Raw genomic sequence first — 21,521 nt, 5'->3', positions numbered from 1 at the left:
CAGAGCCCAGAACTGCCATGGGGTGAGGAGGTGTGTGAGGATTGCCCTGTGCTGAGGGTACAGGCTGGGGTCACCCCAAGGCTGTCCCCTGTCCTCTGCTGTCACAGAACCCACAGCTGAGCCCAAATGAGCCCCCCAGCACACCCCAAGGGGGCTGTTCCCAAATCACAGAACCATAGAATGATTTGGGTTGGAAGGGGCCTCAGAGATCATCTCAGTTCCAACCCCCTGCCATGGGCAAATCTCACGCTGAACAGTGCAGATCCTTCAAATTTCCATCCCAAATTCAATTCTTTGATGGTTTATGCTCATTTGTTCTTGTGCCAATATTAACCTTTAGCTTAAATAATTATCCCCCCTCTCTGGTGTTTGCTCCCATGATTAATTTCCATTGTAATGAAGTCCCAGCCCCTTTCCGCCTGCATTTTTCAAGGCTGATTAAGGCAAGTTCTTTCAGTCTCCTCTCACAAAATGAGCTTTCATTCCCCATGGATGTTTCCACACCGCTCACTGCCCTCCCTCTATCTTAGATACAGCATCCTCCACCTGCCTTGGAGCATTACAGACTCCCAGGATGGTTTGGAGTGGGAGAGACCTTAAAGCTCATCCAGTTCCACCCCTTGCCACGGGCAGGGGCATCTTCCACCAGCCCAGGTTGCTCCAAGCCCTGTCCAACCTGGCCTTGGACACTTCCAGGAATCCAGGGGCAGCCACAGCTTCTCTGGGCAACCTGTGCCAGGGCCTGACACCCTCACAGCCAACAATTCCTTTCCAATATCCCATCTAACCCTGCCCTCTGGCAGTGGGAAGCCATTCCCTGTGTCCTGTCCCTCCATCCTTGTCCCCAGTCCCTCTCCAGCTCTCCTGGAGCCCCTTTAGGCCCTGGCAGGGGCTCTCAGGTCTCCCTGGAGCCTTCTCTTCTCCAGGTGAACCCCCCCAGCTGTCCCAGCCTGGCTCTAGCCTTGTGATCATGCAGAGCTGAGCTCCCAGTGCAGACTGCAGGACAGCCCCTCTCTCTCCCTGCGTGTTCCAGCACGAAATTTCATCCTAATTCACTCTCTGGTCCTGCAGGTCAGACAGGCACAGTCAGTGGTGCCAGAGCTCCCGACCCTCAGTGCTCCCCTGTCACTGTGTTGTTTTTCACTCCTGTTACAGACTGGCAGCAGCTCCCACGAGTGTTGGTGTGTGATGTCACCCAGAGGTGAGTAGTGACACCTCTGAGGGCAGGAGCCACCGTCAGCCACAGCACCCACTGTCAGCCTCTCCTGAGCAGGGATGGGGAGCACATTTCAGCCTCAGGATCAGAATTCTGTTAATCACATTCTCTCTTAATTGCCAGGTGAAGCTGCTCAGGGAATGGGACGGGGACAGCACTGCCCCAGTCCTGGAGAGGCACTGCCACAGCAGTGCCGGGTGCTCAGCACCATCCTGCCCACCCCAAACCCCACACTTCCCTGGGATCAGCATGGAAACGAGCTGCACCAGGAGATGCAAAGCCAGAATTAGCATCCTGAGCTGTTTCTATTCCAGCAGAACATTTGTACCTCTCATTGTAACACATTTCACTGGCACAAGGCAACGGGGATGGAGCTTAACACGTCGCTGTGCTGCATAAACGAGTTCAAAACATTCCTTTTTTCTTGCATGCAAATCCCAGGATACCTGTGTACAGCTCCATCACCTGCAGAACCTCATGAACATTTTAGTGCTCCATCCTTTTGTGCCCACAGGGCCACTCACACGAGTCACACAGTGGGGAAAACAGAAGAATTCACTCTGTTAGAGGAGCGATTTTAAGTTGTATATCTGCAGGCAGTGATTTATTTTATCAGGAAAAGCAAAACAACCAGAAAGCTGCTTAGATCTGAAATCTGAACTCGAATTCCCAAACACACTCGGGCTTTGTGAATCTACCACCCTGTGTGCTGTGACTGAGCCCCCGTTCCACACAGCCCCTCGCTCATCCTGACCTCCCCAGTGGGGTGGGGAGGAGGATCAGAAAAAAGGTAAAACCCATGGCTTGAGAAAAGAACAGTTTAATAATTGAAATACAGTAAAATTTAATTACTATAAGAGTAACTGTAATGAAAATGGAGATAAGAAAAGAGTGAGAGGATTAAAATCCCAGAGAGATAAGCGATGACAGCACAGCCCCTCACCACCCAAAAAGCCCAGCCAACCTCCCCAGTTTCTATACTGGGCATGACATTCCATGGTCTGGAATATCCCTCTGGCCAGTTTGGATCAGCTGTCCTGGCCATGATCCCTCCCAGTTCTTGTCGCCTCCTCGCTGGCAGAGCATGGGAAATGGAAAATCCTTGACTTAGAGTGAGCACCTCCCAGCAACAACCAGACCATCAGTGTGTCACCAACACTGTTCTCATCCTGGATCCCAATCACAGCCCTGGACCAGCTTCTGGGAAGAAAATTAACCCTATCCCATCCAAAACCTGGACTCTGTGCACAGCTCCAGCAGTAACTGTCAGCAGGACCTGATCCCACTGGGAAGTCACATTGTGTCTACATCTGCTTCCCAAGCAGGCTCCCCAGCTGGGTGCTCTCAAGGATGCCACATCCCATTAGGAGAGATCCCTGTTGGAGTGTAAAGCTCGATTAGAAGAGCCATAATCAACACTGCTGCAGCCTATATTTAGCTGCTGTTCAGCATTTGGGTAGGGAGGAGAGCACATAATCAAGTCATGACAAGGGTGGAAAAATCCTTCTGTCTGCGTGTGAGAGCTCAGGCAGCAGCCCAGTGACAGCTCCATCACTTCCCAGTCTACAGCCAGAGGGGGAAATGGGGGACCATCACCAGGGCCAGGCCCCTGTCACCAGCCCTGGGGACAGCCACAGGTCCCCTCAAGCCAGGGAGAAGCTCCTCTCCTGGAGTCCCCTGAGGATCTTTACCCCCCAAGTTTTCAGGGCTCATCAGCTCTGCTGTCTCCAAGGTTGCAGGTCTCCCCAGGAGGAGGAGGCAGGATCCAAACCCAGCCACAAATCTCACCTTCCTCTTCCCCCATCCTAAAGATCTCCTTATCCCTGACTAGGCAGCAAGCACTGCTTCCCCAGGCTCTGCTGAAAGCACACAGGCTGCCACAAAGAGCCACTGGGCCAAAAATAAAAAAGGTGGAAAGAAAACAGAACACATCTCCAGAGCTGTGGTGTGTCCAGTGACTTCCCTGCTTCCAGTGCCTTCCCTGTCCTCACTGGGTGGCTTCTCCAGCCCCAGGAAAAGAGAGGGGAAGGGCTGAGATAAAGGCAAGGATAGAGAAAAGGTTAATGCAATTAAGACAGGGAAAACCAGATCCTGCATCTCTCCTGCAAGCTGGAAGCAAACTGCACACACTCCCAGCTTGTTTCTGTGTGGGAGAAGCTGCTCTCTGGAGGGCACTTCCCAGCCCAATCCATGCAGTCTGCAGCTTGCCTGGGAAGGATGGAGGAGTCACAACACAGCCCCAGAAGAAATCCAGCAGCATAACAGAGGGGAAAAGCAGCAGGAAGGGGAAAAGAACCCTAAATCCACCATTCTCACAATCCAAAAAGGACCCCAATTAGCCTGCCCAATTTACGTGATTTTCCTGGGAATTGAGCAAGAAAACCTCCTGCACATCTCCTGGAAATGCCCAAGGATGGTGACCCTCCAGAGATGTCTGATTTTTGGGAAGAGGGAAGCCCTCACTCTGCCACAGCATCCAGTCCCAGCATCTTTAGACAAACCCAAGCACCCACTGCCCAAATCCAGCTCCCCCCAGCCTTCCATGTCCCGAAGATCTCACAGCCCCCAGTGGCAAATAAGAATTAAAAAAAACATATGGACAGAGAAGTCACAGTGTTGCTCCTCCTCCTGCAGCCCCACATGGCATCCCACAGGATGGCTCCTCTACACCCTCAGTTCACTAAATCTGCTGAGTGCAGGAAGCTGATAAAGCTGAAGGTTTGGGGTGGAACAGCTGAATGGGGTATGGACATGAGCCCAGGCTGAGGGAGGATGGCAGGAGAGGGGTCAGAGAGCCTGGTTACTGCAGAGGGACACTGCTCCCAGATCTTCTCCTGCCTCTGACAGCTGCTCAACCCGCTCCTCCAAGCAGGTGTAACTTAGCAACCTGACCTTAAAAACTCAGCAAGGGTTCCAGCTGGATTCAGAGAAATGGGAGATGCTACAAGCCAGGAGGAGCCATTACCCACCACAGCCCCCTCTGGAAGAAGGGGGAACAAGGTGAGGACCTCCTGTACAGCCTCTTACTAAAACAAATGGCTGCAAGATGGAAGAAAAATGAACACAACACCCACATCCACTCCCTGAAACAGCCTGTGGAGACCCTGATGGGGGTAAGGTGACAGGGAGAACACAGGTCCCAAAGTGCTCACAGTCCTGAAGGGCTAACAAGGATGCTAAAGGGCCAGGGTAGGAGGAGTTCTGCATCCAGGTCTGGGGTCCTCAGCAAGAGACAAATGTGGAGCTGCTGGAGCAAGTCCAGAGGAGAGGAGACCAGGAAGGTGCTCCAAGTGCTGGAGCCCCTCTGCTCTGGAGCCAGGCTAGGAGGGTTCACCTGGAGAAGAGAAGGCTCCAGGGAGACCTGAGAGCCCCTTGCAGGGCCTAAAGGGGCTCCAGGAGAGCTGGAGAGGGACTGGGGACAAGGCATGGAGGGACAGGACACAGGGAATGGCTTCCCACTGCCAGAGGGGAGGGTTAGATGGGATATTGGGAAGGAATTCTTCCCTGTGAGGGTGGGCAGGCCCTGGCACAGGTTGCCCAGAGAAGCTGTGGCTGCCCCATCCCTGGAAGTGTCCAAGGCCAGGCTGGACAGGGCTTGGATTTACCTGAGACAGTGGAAGGTGTCCCTGCCCATGGCAGGGGGGTTGGAATGAGATGGGCTTTAAGGTCCCTTTTGTGACAACCCACCTTTTGTGGGAAGGATCCCCTTCAAGGTGGGTCATCACACCTTCCCACCCAAACCATGCTGTGATTCCACGAGGTTTCCCTGCAGTGCTCAGCTCCATGGCAGGGGGTTCATCTTGCACTGCCAACTCCAGGGTACATCCCCCCACTTTCCATGCCCAGGGGAGAGGCAGAACCTGCTCCCACAGGGAGCAGCCTGGACACCCCACCAGGCTGGGCTGGGGCCAGGCCAGCCCAGCTCCCAGAGCCCAGAGCAAGGCACAGCTGAGCCTCTGGCAGCCCAGGAGTGCACGGTGCTCATCAGTGAGAGCTCTGCCTCGGGGGGGCTGTGAGCTGTGGGGTTAGCAGAGATTTGAGCTGGGAGCTCCTCCATCCCCATCAGACCTGCCAGCATCTCCCTGCAGATGGTTGCTGCAGAAGGGTCCGCAGCAAAAGGCAGCAGCAGCAGCAGGAGAAGGGAAGCAGAGGAGGCTGAAGGTGCCTCAGAAGCTTCCCTTGGACAGAAGCACAAGGCAGCAGTGACAGTGCCTTTGGGATGGGGTCCAGTAGGGTCCAGCACCCAAAGCAGTGGCAAGACCCCATGGAGGGCAGGGAGTTAATTTTAAGGGGGTCACACAGCAGTGGGGAAGCCCAGAGAATGAGTCTGAGAGGAAGAGATCAACTGGGTAAGACACAGAGTAGCCTTGGAAACCAAAGGCCAAGGATTTTGGAAGAGCCTTCAGAGGGCATCCTTACCTGTCCAAATCACCCTCTGATATTGCTCTTCAAACCTTATCAGCTGTGAGCAAACCCGTGAGTCACTGGCACTGTTTCCTGTGGACTGACCCCATGGACTGCAAATCCAAGGAAAATCACTGAGACATCTCTCCTTGCATTCAAAAACCACCCAAACAAGAAAACCTTCCCTTCTGGCTGCCCGGTGTATGTGTGAGGAGCGGAGGACGAGAGCTGAAACAGAGCATCTTTCATCTGGCTGGGAGACAGTTTCAAAGCAAAACAAAACCCAAAACAGCATTCAGCATGCAAGTTCAGAAAAGAAGAAAAAAAAAAAAAAAACAGCCATGTGAAGCTATAAAAATACCTTCCCAGGCTCAGCTGTGAGCTGGTAAATACCATGATTTTCACCAGCTGGTTTGCAAAAGCTTCTTCTCCTGCCACCTCTCTGGCTTGCAGAGCATCTCTCCAGCCGGAGCGCTGAACAAAACACTACCGGCATCCAGGGAATAATTGCTCCTGTCTCTGCAAATGTACTTTGACTCAGAGGGATGAGCCAGGCTCCAGGGGCTGGGGGAGGCGCAGGGGAGGAGGTCACACACCCCACGTGCTGAGGGCAGCCTCAGCAAAATGTTCCAGAGCTACTTGGAAGAGGATTCAGCACCACTGACTCCTACAAGCTGCTGTGCCCCGAGGCCCAGCCCTGCTCCCAGTGCCACCCTGCTGGGCTGGGCACAAGTTCCAAATTTCCCAGGAAAAGGCCAAGAGTCATTCTTGTGGCAGAAGCTGCCCTGAAGAGCCTCTCACCCACCAGGTAAAGAAAGACCTGCTACTGCTGCTCACCCCCAGCACCACTGACACCATCCCAATTCCAAGCTGGGCAAGAGGCAGAGCCATCCCCAGGGATGAAGAGAACAAACGTTTCCCATCAGCAGGCCCAGACCAGGCACCGTGGCTTGTTTTACAGCGACGCCTCCGCTTCACCAGTCACTGAAATCCAGCTGTTAAAGAGGGATAAGGAAATATGCTGGGGCCAGACACTGCTGTTCCTTCATTCGAGGTATGTTGCTTTCTTTGTTAAAAGAACCTATTTTTCCAGCTCTGTTGCAGGCAGTGAACCACACCCCCAGCCAGCAGGGAGCTCTGCCCACTCCCCAGCCCAGGAGCGCTCCAGGGGTCTCTCACTGGCGGTAACCCTGCCCTCTCTGTCATGCTCTGTCCCTGTGGTACCACCAGACCATCCCTTCCCCATCCCACAGGGGAGAGGAGCCCTGTGCACCCCCTGCCCATCTGCTGCACTGATCACACACCGTTCACACGAGCGAAGCAGGGACCGGGCTCTCGGGGAGGGCTCTGGCAGAGCCCAGCCCAGCTGGACCTGCACCTCCACAACAAAAAGTCCAAAAGCAGAAAGTCCCCAGGGCAGGGAAAGAAGCAGGAATATCCATGGAGCCGAGCATTTATCCTGCTCACAGAGCTCCCTCTGATAAATGGGGAAGGAGGGCAGACCAAGGTGAACACGCGAGTCCCGGCGCGGCGGAGCAGACGAGCATCCTCCCTCCCGGCAGCTCCAGAGCGTGACCTGCATCCTCAGGGACACTGTGGTGAATGTCCCAGGGTCCATGTGCTCCTAGGCAGGCTCTGCCATCCAGGTGATGCAGAGGGGATGGCCAAAGGCATCCAGGGTGCTCTGCAGGGAACACAACACGCTCTGCAGAAGGAAGAGCGCTGAGGCTGCGCTCCCTGCCTAAGAAGGAGGGTGTTTGAGAGGCATAAAGAGGCTCACAAGCCAAAGGTCTTGCACACTGAGAGTCAGCTCACGAGCAGGATTCAACCCCCAGGGACACACCAGTGACTTGGAAATGTGGCCAGCCCTGGGGCAGGAGAGGGACAGCAAAGCGTGGCTGGGACATGGTCAGGACGCAGCCACTGCACAATGGACACTAAATCAGAGCAGAGACAGTGGCCCAGAGCAGACAGTGCAGGAACACAGCTCCTTGCTGCAAATGGCAGAGTGCCCAGTGCCACACTGCCGGTATCCATACACTGATGGGAGGCAAAGGGAGGGAAAGCAGAGAGGAGAAGGGGTTCTGTGAGCTGCCAAGGCTGGGGCACAGCACACACCTCCCTCTCCCCACGCTCACGAGATACAACCACAGACTTTGTGCCCTGGCTCCTGGTTTTTCTTTTCTGGGCTTTTTGCACTCCTGTCAGCCTGGAGAAATTTTGGGGACAAAAGCCAATGAAGCACAAGTAACATGGATGACAAACATCCAGGCTCCAATTTAAAAGGCTGGCTAATGTACAGGATTAACACAAACCTGCCTCCTGCATACTTGCAAACACCTTTCAGGGAGGATGTGAGGGGGTCCAGCACTGCAGCCTCCTCCAGCAGCAGAGCAGTGACGCTCCTGCACTGCTGCCCCCCAGCTCCTGGTCCCGTTCCCAGTCCCATGACACGGGGCTGGTCTCCCCTGGTGTTTCAAAATCCGAGTCACACGACAGAGGAGACAAAAAACCGCTGAGATCATCTTGGAAAGGACACTGCTGCTCCTGACAACCACGGGGCAGAGGCTTCAGGCCTGAGCTCGACGTGCTCCAGCACAGAAAGACGCTCCAGACAGCTGTCAGAGCAGCTCAGTTTGCTTTAAATCCTATAATTTCTGCAGCGTGACCAAGTTTTCCAGCACTGGAGGCAAACAGTGGCAGAGCTGATCCGTCTCTGACTACTAACCCCTGGCAGAAATAATTATTTCATATGTTTTGGTCAAAAAACAGATTTATAATCATAGCCATGTTGTTGTTTTTAACCCTCCTGGGCACCACCTTTCATCCAGAACCTCGGGCTGATTTTCCTTTTCCTTTGAAGCTCAACAGGGAGGTCACCACCAGGGTCAGAGGGACAAGCCCATTCAGAATAAGACACATTTTTGTGCTCCCAACACAACACAGTAAAATACCTTAAAAAAATGGCTTTCAGTGCAGGGAGCTGTGAGGAGCTGGGAGCTGAGCTCCAGCAAGGACCCCTCCAACAGCTGCTCATAGCCGGGTGAATGGATTTTATCTGTCTTGTGAGGGAAAGAACAGGAGCAAACAGGCACAAAACAGCACAGAGGAAGTCCAGCCCTGCCCAAGGCACCCACAAGGGCCAGGTAGGAGCCCTTGGGGACAGGTTTCCTTGAGGGCAGGCTCAGGTCTGGTCCCAGCCAACCCCTCACTGAACTTCTGCACTGAGGGCAAGGAACCAATCCCCAGGGCTGGAGGTCCAGCCATGGGATGCAAGGGAGAAAAGCCCAAAAACGTTTCATTTCCGAGCCAGAGGCCGGGCACAGCTTCAGCCGCCGGGCTGTCTGCAAAGTCACAGCATCAGCAAGGCTGAAGAAGATCATCCAACCCAACCATCAACCAGCACCACCACTGTGTTCACCACTAAACCACGTCCTCAGGGGCTGCATCCACACATCATTTGAACACTCCAGGGATGGGGACTCGGCCACTTCTGTGAGCAGCCTCAGCTCAGCTCCCTCAGAGGACGGCAGGGACAGGTTCTGACAGGGGAAGCACAGCCCTGCTGGAGGAAAAACAACCCCTGAAATGCTCAGCTGGAATAAGATCCCACTCTCCTAGTGAAGCGGTTGTGGCTGCCACATCCCTGGAAGTGTCCAAGGCCAGGTTGGATGGGGCTTGGAACAACCTGGGATAGCAGGAGGTGTCCCTGCCCATGGCAGGGGGTGGAACGAGATGAGATCTAAATTCCCTTCCAACCCAAATTAGGCTGTGATTCTGTGAGAAATTTTATCTATTTGTTCTTTAAAGCAACATAAAAATGCAGTGAAGCTTCCCAGCTTTTCCACAAACATGGATTTGCAGCCAAAAAACAGATGTAACAGAGACAGCCACACAAATTCTGCACACAGGGCAGGCAGCAGGGCCAGGAGCAGCCAACAGGCACAAATACCAGTTCCAGTGGTTTCCAAACATCTGTGGGAGCACATGGATGCTCCAGGCAGCTGTACCCACACCAGGGGCTGCCTCAGGTGGGAGATGAGGGTTGGGGCTCTGCTCTGCTCCCCCCACACCAAAGTGCCTGTTATAACCAGTGAGCCAGAAGGAGCTGCTTATTCCCTCCTGCTTTCTCTCCCATCAAAAAAATGCAAACTAAAAATATTTTGCATTAATTTGTATAATTGCCAAGTATTCCCAGAGGAGAAAACACAGAATTTTTGTGGAAAAAAACCTTTTTAATTATTAAATGAAGTATTCTAGTTTTTCCATTTGAAATATTCCCAATAGCAGTGTCCTTTTTTTCTTTCCTCTTTGAGATGTCTCTCCCTGGGTCTAGAGAGAGTCCCTTTTGTCACTGCAGCCCCTCTCCCCTTCCTCCCCAGCCCTGCTGAGCAAGCTCAGCCCCACACATGGGACTGCCCAGTGTGCCTGAACATTCCAGGGACCACCCAGTGTCCCCACCACCCCGGGGGCTGCCCAGTGTCCCCACACACGCCAGAGGTTGCCCAATGCCCCCACACGCCCGGGAATGCCCTGCACAGGCAGGAGCAGGCAGAGAAGGGCACACAGGGACAACCCCCACTCAAAAAGCTTCCCCTTGCCAGCCACCACTTTTATTAGAAGCTGTTAACATTCCCATCCACTGTCTGGAGTCACTTCCTTCCCCCTCTCCGTGTGCAAATCCTGCTGCTGGTGGTTGCTGGTGCTTCTGTTTCCTACCTGCGCCCCCACCCAGCTGTGACTCAGAGCCCAAACAGTGGGGGAATCAGGAATCAAACAGTCTTTTGAGCAACTGTGACTCACAGGCCAAGGCTTTCTGCTGGAGGAGACGTCTCCTGCAGTCCCACCACGTATGTAATTCCCCTTAATGCCAGTATCATTTACCCTTCCTCCCACTACCCCATCCAAGTACCATTCAGAAACAAAGGATGACCGTTCATCTTTTTCTGCCTGATCCAGGCAAAGATTTCCTGCAGCTTGTGTGGAAATTAGGCAGCCCCCAACCTCACCTCCCAGCCCAAAAACTGACCTTCAAAAGAGGCCAAAGCCAGGCAGAAGGGGACAACACTGGGCACCAACCACATCTCTGGGCTTTAGATGCAACCTTACCCCATAGAGCGACACGGAGAGCTCGGATGTGCTTTTCCAGTCTGTCAGATCCAGAAAGTTTTCCCAGCCAGCTCCAAGCCCCAGAAATGCATGCACTTTCATGGGACAGATATTAAAACATACAGCCATGGGAGAAGGTTTCTGAGGAACATCAAGGGGCCCAGAGCACACCTGGCTCTGTCCACATCGCTTCCCCCTGCCCCGAGGGCATCCCACTGCACTGCCAGGAGCTCTGCAGAGCTGACACCAGCAGGTCACTGGGTGCTGGAACTGGGAATGCACCCAGGTGTCCCCAGTGCACAGAAACCTCCACAGAGAACCAGGATGAATCATGGTTTGGTGGAGAGGCCACCTGCAAGAACAGGTTTGATGGAGAGATGGATTTCTTCTCCCTGCTGCTCCCCAAGCCCCTTCCTGACACTTTCCAGCCCTGGTGCTGCAAACAACGGGGGAGAACAAAGCTAAAAAGCCTCTTTAGGTTTAATATACAGAACCCAGGCAGCTCAATGAAGAAACAAAGCTAAATGTCATTTCCTCCCGTGGCACTGCCACTCTGCTCACGAAACAGAACCACTCACGTCTGACAGCTTGTCATGGCTGTGAGACACCGGGGACATGGCACACACAGCCTGGGGAAAGGCTGGCACAGAGCAGAGGGGAGGAGGGCTTGGTCCTGCAGCTCATCATGGACCACTGGCTCAGAGGGTGAAGGGGGCAGCTGTGAAATTCAACAGTTGAAAGTCACCAGTGACCCCAACGGGCACAACCACCCAGTGCTGGGACACCAGGGCAGGTGGGACAGAGCACAGAGTCAGGAATGGTTTGGGTTGTAAGGGACCCTAAAGATCATCTTCTTCCACCCCCTGCCAAGGGCAGGGACACCTTCCACCAGTCCAGGTTGCCCCAAGCCCCGTCCAACCTGGTCTTGGACACTCCCAGGGATGGGGCAGCCACAGCTTCTCTGAGCAACCTGTGCCAGGGCCTGCCCACCCTCACAGGGAAGGATTTCTTCCCATCTAATCTAAATCTCCCCTCTTTTAGTTTAAAACCATTCTCCCTCATCCTGTCACTGTCTGCCTGTGTAAAAATTCATTTTCCTTCTTTTTATAACCCCCCCTTTAGGCACTGGCAGGGGCTCTCAGGTCTCCCTGGAGCCTTCTCTTCTCCAGGTTGGACACCCCCAGCTCTCCCAGCCCGGCTCCAGAGCAGAGGGGCTCCTGACTTTGGAGCATCATTTCTAACAAGCCTCACCCAGGAGCACAGGAGCTGCCCCTGAGGACACTCCCACCCAGCTGTGTACCCCAAGGCCCCTCATCCCCCCAAAGGACCCAGCACGGTGCTCCCGACCCCGAGTCTCTCCAGCTGAACGAGGCTGAAGATTTCAGCTCCTAAAGCTCTTTCTCAGGTTCTTGCCCAGCCCAGTTGTGCAAGTGCTGAGTGTTCACTGCCTGTTCCAGTTAACAGGATTAATGGGTGCTCAGCACCTCTGTGAGGCAGCCCATGGACTGAGTCACCAGCACTGGATTTAGGATCTATTTCCAGCACCAGCACAGACCACTTCTATGCAGTAGTGATGGACATCGATTTTTTTAACAGGTTACAATGATCTGTTACAGCAAAAAATGTGAGTCCATGCACCCACACAGGTTTTCCTGCTGGCACCTCAGCAGGCAGTTTGGAATACAAGTGCTGCAAACACCTTATTGACTCATTTCAGGTGGAAACTTCTCACTTAACCCAAAACACTCCCAAGTTCCTTCCTTGTTCTCTCCCTCAAAATGCAGGTATCTTTCCATACGGAGGTGTCATTTGGGAGCAGAAAGGTTTTGTTCAAAATGTGCCAAAAACCAAGTGGGAGAAGTCAGGCAAATTCTCAGCCACGTAGGTGAGACCCTCAGAGAAGCCCCTTTGAGCATCTCTACCTGCCACCTTTGCCTGCCTCGTGCTGTGTGCAGCTCACACAGAACTGTTCCTTCAGTGCACTTTTCCAGCCCCAAAACTTGCCAGTTCCTCTCTCCCCCATCACGACCGTGTGCTTGAACCCAGACATGCTGCCAGAGCTGAGGAGATATTTTTTTAAGCATCCCAAGACAGCTAAGCACAATCCTGCCAGGGAAACATTCCCCACTACCCCTCTCCACCCCAAAGCCCATCAAACTACACAGCAAGGAACATGGATCAGGATATCAGTGTGGAAAACATCCCCAAGGGAGGGGAGGCAACAGCTCCCCACTATATAGAGCAGCTCCCTGGGAGAGACTCTGACCCTGACAGCACCAGGGACACCTGGACCCAGCTGGGTTCCTTCAGCTGGAGATTATCAAATGGCATGGGCAAAAACCGGCCAGGCAAGTTAAAAAATTTATCTAATCTAATTCTTACATAATTTAATTCATTGTTAATTAACACCAACTTCCAACTTGGGTGCTGAGAAAAAAAGGCAGTGAAACCCTAAAGGTTCCACCTCGCCTGCCTGTTCCCTGCTCAGCATGAGCCAACCCCCTCTCATCTTTTGTTTCCCAAACTGAGCTTCCATGGGTTTCACCAAGCTCACCCCAAGCCAGGGAAAAGCTCCTCCCCTGGAGCCCACTGAGGACACAGAATCTTTACCCCCCAGGTTTTCAGGGCTCATCAGTTCTGCTGCCTCCAAGGCTGAAGGTCTCCCCCAGGAGGATGCAGGATCCAAATTCAGGTCCAAGTCTCTTCCTCCTCTTCCTCTATCCCAAAGATCTCCTTTTCCCTAACGAGGCAGTGATCCCAAGGGGAGCACATCAAAGCCCCTCTGTGGGTCTGTGGGGACTCAGAGGGGCTCTGGGGAGCACAGAGGAGGGGAGAGGTGGCAGGTCTCAAAAGAGGGAACAGGCATTGACATCCTGAAGCCAGGTGAGTGGATCTATCCCAGAACAGTCCTGGGCCAACAGAGGAAGCCACCAAATTAGTCCCTGAGTTCCTGCCTAGAGGAGAAAATGCTTCTCAAAAGCCACACCTGGACAAGACTTATGATTTTCTAATGATTTTTAATTGGTTTGTGTTTTTTTTTAATTAATTGGTTAGTGTTGCAGGTCACCACTTGGGTGATAGGACTGGTGTTCTCAGGGAGTTCTGCTTGCCCCACTGCATCCAGGTTGAGACCAATTCCATGGGTGTCCTTGAGAAATTCTCCCAAACCCATGAACTCTGTCAGATGACAGCAGACCCCCATCCTCCCAGAATCACTGCAGGCACCCAGGATCCCAGCCCAGGGCTCTGCCAGCCCAGCTCCCTGAAAACAGCAACCAGGGAAAGTGCCAGCCCGCTCCCAAAAATTTCAGCTTGCCCTGGAGCATCCCTGGCACACTCAGAGCAGAGCAGGGCTGTTCTCTCAGCTCAAGTACAGCACAACAGCTTTCCATGATGTTCTGATCCACTTTCAAAAGCTGCAGGAACCCAAAATCAATTGTCCAGACCTTTCAGTTTATAAATAACTCACTAAGAGAAGAGCTATTTCATATAACCTGCCTTTTCCTTTCATTTCTCCTCTGTGCCAGAGCAGATCCTCCCTGCCCTTCCTACCAACACACAGCTGGGTATGAGCACCTTGAGGCTGGCACAGTGAGGTAACACCAAGAGCAACCTCCCCAAACCTCAGCAGCCTCCCCCAGCCCCCTGTGGTTCCCCCACTGGCACCTGCAGAGAAATCCCCCCTGTCCCTGCCATGCTCCAGCCCCTCATCCCACACGAAGCTCTGGAGCCCGTCAGCTGCACTTTGTGGTTCATCCATCACTGCTCCTGCCGGATGGAGAAAAGTTGCTGCAAATAAATCACCTGCTCTCCTGGGCTCGGCCTGGCTTGGCTGGGGTGTTTATTCACACTGCCAGTCCCTGTCCCAGGATGGGGACACGCCGTCACACCCTGTCACCCCTGGGGCCTCCCAGCCCTGGGACCAAGTGTGCTGTTGATTTGAGACACCAGGCTGCTGTGCCACAGCTCCAGAGTGGAGCTTCTGCCCTCCTGCCAGGCACAGCGGGCAGGGCTCAGGCTGGAGGAGCCTCCAGCTGAGACAACACAAATCCCAGCACGGCTCTGGGCCACGGGTGGTGAAGTGCAGGAGGGAACACCGAAGGCAGCATGACTGCCCAGAAGCACCTGAATGAGGTGATGCTCTTGCTGGGCTCCTCCTCTACCCATAAACTCTCCAGCCCAGCAGACTTACCCCACCTCACTCACGCTGCTTTATCTGGAGGCGTCGTTTAAAAATGCAGGATTATTTAAAACCATAACTGCACACCTGCTGATTCCTCTTAGGTCCTATGAGAATGCGTGGGACCACTATATTTAGAATTTAATAACTCCAGTCAGTGCATCCTCTCCAGTGAGCACCTGCCTACGTCTGTTCCCTGGGGTCCCAGGGGATCACACAGCTCTGGGGAGGGCAGTGGGAGCCCGGCTGCCCCGAGCCAGGCCAGGGCAGGGCTCTTGGACATCACCCTGCCGAGCCTGGGGTGCAGGATCTCTGGTGCATCCGTGCACATGGAAACATGAGAGCTGAGCATCTTATTTCCATGCCTAATTTGCCCACATTGGAGCGAAGAAATGAAATAAAAGCAGAAAGTTGCTCAACAGAGCTGGAAAAAGCACTATCTAGAGCAAGGAGAGGGTCAGCCATGGCAGCAGCTGCCTTGTGTTGGCTTCTGGATCACAGCCGTGAAGATTTCCTGGGGTTTCTCAATGTAAAGACATTTTGGGGGGGGCAGAAAACCAAGCAGAAGCTCAAGTAGCCGGGGTGAAAAGTGACACTGATTTCAAAGCATCCCACACTTCAATCAACACTTTGTTTTACTTCCACAATCAACCGTGAGCAACCAAGGGAATGGGCTTGGTATCCACGGGGGCACTCGAACCCTGTCCCTGGGGGAGGCAGAGGCACCAGGAACACTGTCCACACACTCACATCCAGCCTGGAGGAACTGCCCTGGAGCACCTGCACAGCCCAGGAGACAAACAAGGCTGCAGCTCGAGGTTGGCTGCACCAGAGCACCCAGGAACAGGGAGAAACACCGGCTGGGGGGTTCATCCTCCAGCCCCGCTGGGGGCTGAGCTCCGAGATGGTCACGGCTGGTGCACAGTGAGCCACATTCCTGCATGAGGGGAGAGCTCAGACACAGATGGTTTGGGTTGGAGGGGACCTAAAAGCCCATCTCGTTCCGCCTTCTGACAGGCAGGAACGCAGAATCACAGAATCAGCCGAGTTGAAAGGGACCCACAAGGATCATCAAGTCTAACCCCTGGCCCTGCTCAGGACCATCCTTGAGAGTCACACCACGTGCCTGAGACCTTCCACTAGAAGGCTGCTCAGAGCCCCACATCCACAGCCAGTACATGCCCATGGAAAATTTGGCATGAGCTGCACGCCAGCAAAGCCACTTTTTAGCTCGTGTCCCAGAGCTCAGAAAGCACCATGACATCTCCCACTATGGAGGAAACCACCCAACTCTCCCCAAAACCCACGGTTCAGGACTGTAGCACCCTGTGCATGGGGGATTGACAGGCTGTGGAGCCCTGGGAGCACCTCCTCATCTCCCTCGGGCGGGAGATGTGGCACACGCTCGGCTGCACACCAGCAAACCCCAGGGACTCGCCGTGCTCGGCCGCCCCCAGAGAACCCACCTTCCTCACACCAGCTCTGCACCAGCACAGCGAAAACCTCAGGACAGAAACCAGGATTTCAAACCAGGGTTTCTGTCCACAGAGGTGAAAAGGAGCAGAACAAAGCTCCTGGCTCAGCCCCGAATGTTTCTGCGTTTCCGGAGAAACGAGCGAGTGGGGAAGAGGCAACTCTCCCTCAGCACCGAGGGAACAGGGGAGACAGCAATGCCTCAGCACGTCCCACTGTCTCAGCAGCAGCACAGACAGCAGCAGGAGAGGCTCCAACTTCTTTCTAATCTTTAGATACTTTAATAGCCTTTCCAGAGAACATGGTACTCAACAACCCGGGAAGGAGGTGAACGGATACCTTGGTGCTATTTTTCACCCTATGTGTCTCTACAGAGACCCACACCCCTCCAGAAGCACCGTGTGCAGGTCAGTTGGAGGGTTTGGGGACACACACTGCTCAGGCTGAGCCCACATGGAGAGGGAAAAGCCCAGAGCAGCACCAAGTGATAGTTGAGTCCTACAGGCTGCTCGTAACACCCAAGGAGAAGCCACCCAGGCACAGAGCAATTTTCTTAATTGCAGCAACTGCATTTACACACGAAACAAGGACGTGTGCACCCCCCACACACCATGGCCCTGAGCACTCCAACAGCAGCACCATCCCAGGGGATTTCCAGTCAGCCCACTGCTCCCCATCCCCAGTGTGATCCCCTCCTCAATCCATAACCCAAACAAGCTGACAGTGAACCATGTGTCTGTCTGAGCCCTCCCAACCCACTGCATCCTGTCCCTGAGCACAACCCAGACCCTCCACACCCTTTCTATATGCCAGGAGGCTCCAGCAGCACCTCATACACACAGGTTCAACTTCACCTGAGAAGGTGCAGCTGAGGATTTTGCACGGGGCAGAGGGAGAGAAGGGCGATTCTGGTGCAATAACCTCGCTCTTCTAACGTGGAGACGCAGCAGCACGACACAAGAGAGCACCAGGCAGAGCGGGGGGTACAGCTGCACGTGGTCACCCAGCAGACACCTGAGATGGGACACCGACACCCGGGACGTGCCCTGGGCAGGGATGCCAGGTCACAGAGTCTGCCGGAGACATCCTGCACCAATGAGCCGCTTGGGAGCCCCAGGTAGGAAGGGGTGATGCTTCCAGAGCCCTTGGCTTGCTCCCAGCCCCCTCCGCAACCCCAGGAGAGGTCAGACGGGAAGCAAAGCACCAAGGCTCGCACCTCCCACCGCGCAGCCCCCGGGCACGCACCGGCACGGGCGGGTCACGGCCGTACCTGCACTCCACGACACTACAGCAACAGCTCCCACTGCGCCGGCCCCAGCGCCTGGAGCGCAGCTCCGGCCTCGACTTCCTCAGGCTGAAGTACTCCGTCAGCTTCCCGAACGAAGCCATGGCTCCTGCGGTGTCGGGGTGCGTGCCCGCCCGTGTGCCCGCGTGCCCCCGCGCCCTCGCGCATGCTACACCCCCTGCGCCCCCTCAGCCCACCACACCAATGGGGACAGAGCCACGGGAACGCAGCACAGGGCAGCAGCAGTTCAGCCGGGAATTCCTTGGGCAGTCCACAGCTGCTCCACAGCGATGCCTTGGATTCAGAGGGTACCAAGTCCTGGCCCCCAGAAGCAGCCGCAGGTGGCAGCTCAGAGTGGCCGGCGGCTCCACACGATTTTAGCGCGACGCTGCAGAGCTGGGTTGAGCAGAAAAATGAAGAGTGCCCGCTGGAAAGGATCCCTTGGGAGTGCTGGCACAGGTCTGTGAGCTCCCACTGCCCTCTGGGGCAGTGGCCCAAGGTGGCTGTGGTGGCCCTCGGATGAGGGAGGGGATGCTGTTTGATTGGAGGCAACGAGAAACCCCAAGAAATCGGCTGTTCAGGTGAATTTCCAAAGGGTCTGTTCTTACTGCGTGTGGCAACCAGGTGGAGAGGATCCTTGACTGCTCCTCCTGCGAAGGATCCCCGTTTGCTCTTCCTGAGGCTATTCAGAGTCCAGCGGGTTTCCTCCCTCCCTGTTTTCCAAAGCAGAAGGCACCCTCAGCCTCCAGCAGCACCTACCTACCATGATTTTCCAGCCTGTCACCAAACACCTGAGTGCCAGGAGAGGGACAGACATTCAAAGCAAGCGAGGTTGATCCAGTTAGAGGTCACCTGCGGGCTCTGCTCCCCACGCTCCAGCACAAAGCCTTTCCACAGCAGACAGCAGACACGGGGATGCTGCGAACCCGAAGGGAAATCCTCCTGCCAGCCCTCCCCGAGTCAGGAGCACTTGTCTCTGCATCCTCAGTGCCTGACGCCAGCTGGGCGGAGGAAAAACAAGGGCTTCAGAAAAAAAACCACCCAAATCTCGCTCCAGCCCCACGGAGCAGAGCCAGATGAAGTCAGTGAAGCATATCCAGGGAAGGGGTGTCTGACGGCGACTCACAGCCATGCCAAGAGAGGCAACAAGGAAAACTGGTGCTAACTCAGATGGCAGAGCCCCAAGCTACCTGCACGTCCTTTTATCCCTCCGATGTGGATGCCATGTTAAAAAATAAACAACTCCCCACCCATTGCTGTCTCCCTGCTTAGACCCATCCCCTGCAAGCAGCCTGCTCACCACGAGGGATGGTCACCCACTGCCGAAAACCCTTCCCCAGACCCGCTTCCCTCCCTCCTCCCCTTTCCTTCCTTTTCCCCTAGGCTCCGGTTCAGCTTCTCGCTCGGAATTAAATGCCTGAGCAGCCCGGTGCGCCCCGCGGAGCACAACCCCACAGCCCCACGGCCACCCCCGCCAGCTGCTTCTGACCCGCAGAGCCACCGTCCCCGTCCCTGTGCCAGTGCCCGCCCGCGCTTTTCGGGGGGGTAATTTGTTTGCACCATCCCCGCTCGCCTCCCGCTGCGGGCACTGCCATCCATCCCCGCACACGGAGCCAACCCGCCCGGCCCCGCACACAAAGGGGGGGCTGGTGATGCTCCGGGGGGGGCCCCACGGCCACGGGGGACCCTGCCGGCACCTCCCCACGGTCCCCCGGCACGTTCTCCCTGCCGGTCACACACGGGGAAGGCAGAGCTAAGCCTCGCTCCTCTCTCACAGCTGGGCAAATTAAAGCTGTTTAAGCGCTGCTCCGCACAGCCACCCCCCTCGTCTCCCACCTTCTCCCTCCGCTGGGCTCCACCGCTGCCGGGGAGGGGTCCGGGACACTTCCCAAAATCGCGGGGTTTGTGGAGAGGGCACAGCATCCGCTGGCTGGCTCCCTGCGGCGCAGCGGGAGCTGGGAACACGGTCACCCCTCTTATCTCCCATCGGCTCCCCGTTACCGGGTGCCGTGAAATGCAACACGTCAAAGCAGGTCAGAGGAGCCGGGGGAGAGCGGAGGGGGCTGGCGGGAGGCAGCGGGAAGCAGCAGAGGGGGAGATCAGAGAAGGGCAGGTATAAGGGGACAAACTCTTGCTTCCCTGCTATGGGAAAAGGCACAACACCGGCCCTCCCGGAGGCGGCTGGGCTGAGGTACACACACACCTGGGGGGAGGACGGCAGGGTTACCTGGCACAGGTGATGTTATCTGCTCCTGAGCCATGCCAAGGCAACAGGAGAGGGGCTGGATAGGGCAGCGGGAGGAGTGGAGAGGATGAGTGGAGTTAATTTGAATCCCCCTCTTCTCCTTTTACTCCCACCACCTGATGGGAGGGCAGAGGAGCAGGGATGCTGCCCCAGAGATCCTCCTCTGGCACTTGCAAAGCAGAATTGTTTGGGGACAAAAGAGCGATTTGAAAGACTGTAGAAAAAGCAGCAGGAGGATTAGACAGACTGATGGATACAAAATCCAAGGAGCAAGCCAGCATTCCAAGCACTCCAGCTGCATGGGGGACAACGCTCTGGCCAGGGACACCCCACATTTCTGCAATAGGTAGGAGACACAGGTCTTGGCAGGCAGTCAGGCCTCCAGCAAGGCTGCAAAGCTTAATCCATCAGCCCAACAATGATGGCACTTGGAAAACAAACAGGAGGAACCTCTGCCTTCATAAAATCCTACATCTGGATAAACTGGGGGTGGTGGGATTGAAGGTAATGCCTGAAAGCTCAGACAACTCCATAAACACTCCCATCTGTGCCCAGAAAGTGATACTCCAGAGGGGATTACTGCCCCAGAGCCTCCCCAGTGCATCCCAGTCCCCTGGACTAGGCTGACTGGGACCCATCTGGCTGGAAGCACAACCAGCACTGGGGCAGACACAGCACAAGCTCACACATCTCTCCTCTGAGTTTTAGCCTCTGCTTTTCCTCAGGTGGTTTAGGGCAAGGGAAGGAATGTTTCCTTTCCCCAAGCCCTCCGGGCCCTCAGGTCCTTCCCTGCTCAAGGAATGGCTGGCCAGCCCTTCAGGCAGTGTTGTCACACCAGCTGGCTCCCAGAGGAGCTCGGTGCCTCTTACCAAGCAGCAGAGGCAATCTGCTGAGATATTGCTGAGCCCTCTCTAATTTCACATTAACAAGCTGCTGTGCCGGGGTTCACAGCCGCGTACTCAGCGATGCGACAGCTTCCCACTTCCACTTACCAGGGCAATGAAAGGCTTTAGAAGTGAAACAGTAGCTTAATTTGCAGGAGACATAAACTGATTTTTTAGAGGAGCTGTGGAGGAGGCATTAAAGCACAAATCAGCACCAGTAGGGTGCTGGGACTGTGAGCCATGGGATGAGGAGCACGGCCGCACACAGCACCGAGACACTGGCACAGGCATCTCACACCTCTGGCTGCAGCACCTGGGAGGAGGAAAATACCCCCACAAGCCAAACACAGCCTGGTTGTCTGGGTCCATCTCACACATTCCTGTACATCCACTGGTTCAGGCCCTAGAGACCAACATTCTCCATTTCAAACCCCTCCAAACACAGTGAAACCGTCGCAGGTGTGGGAACCGGCACCAGGCCCAGCTTGCAAACAACCACGATGATTTTCCAGGCTGAAATCATCACAGATACCTCACAGCAAGTCAGACACCCCAGGTGTGAACTGGGAAGCATCTCTGCCAGGTCCTGTGCCCAGTCAGCATGGCAGGACAAGCCAGTCAGCCCTGGAAGGTGGCCCTTGCACCATCCCCAGAGAATCTTCACAGCCCCCAGTCACTGTGCTCCTGAGCCTGGGCTGAGCAAACCAGGCCTAGTTACATCTCTG

General features: G+C 55.0%; 1 protein-coding gene across 3 annotated transcripts in view; it reads right to left on the bottom strand.

The window, feature by feature from the left end:
- LOC114064542 (ankyrin repeat and fibronectin type-III domain-containing protein 1-like) overlaps window positions 1-19,633 on the bottom strand; it is a 192,935-nt gene extending 173,302 nt beyond the window's left edge. For 2 of the 3 annotated variants that reach the window (XM_027897708.1, XM_027897709.1), the window contains exon 1: window positions 17,653-17,857. In XM_027897708.1, coding sequence (XP_027753509.1) covers window positions 17,653-17,771 — 119 coding nt within the window. In that variant the 5' untranslated portion in view covers window positions 17,772-17,857. Of the gene's footprint in view, window positions 1-17,652; window positions 17,858-19,503 lie in introns of those variants that run through there. The other variant, XM_027897710.1, reaches the window with a different exon arrangement.
- Between the last annotated feature and the right edge of the window lie 1,888 nt (window positions 19,634-21,521).

This window comes from Empidonax traillii, unplaced genomic scaffold (genome assembly GCF_003031625.1).
Source record: "Empidonax traillii isolate 1590-97213 ecotype Southwest subspecies unplaced genomic scaffold, ASM303162v1 scaffold555:size490716, whole genome shotgun sequence".
In the NCBI taxonomy this organism is placed as follows: Eukaryota; Metazoa; Chordata; class Aves; order Passeriformes; family Tyrannidae; genus Empidonax; species Empidonax traillii.
The sequence above is the reverse complement of the archived record's forward strand: the minus strand, read 5'-3'. Positions and strand labels throughout refer to the sequence as shown.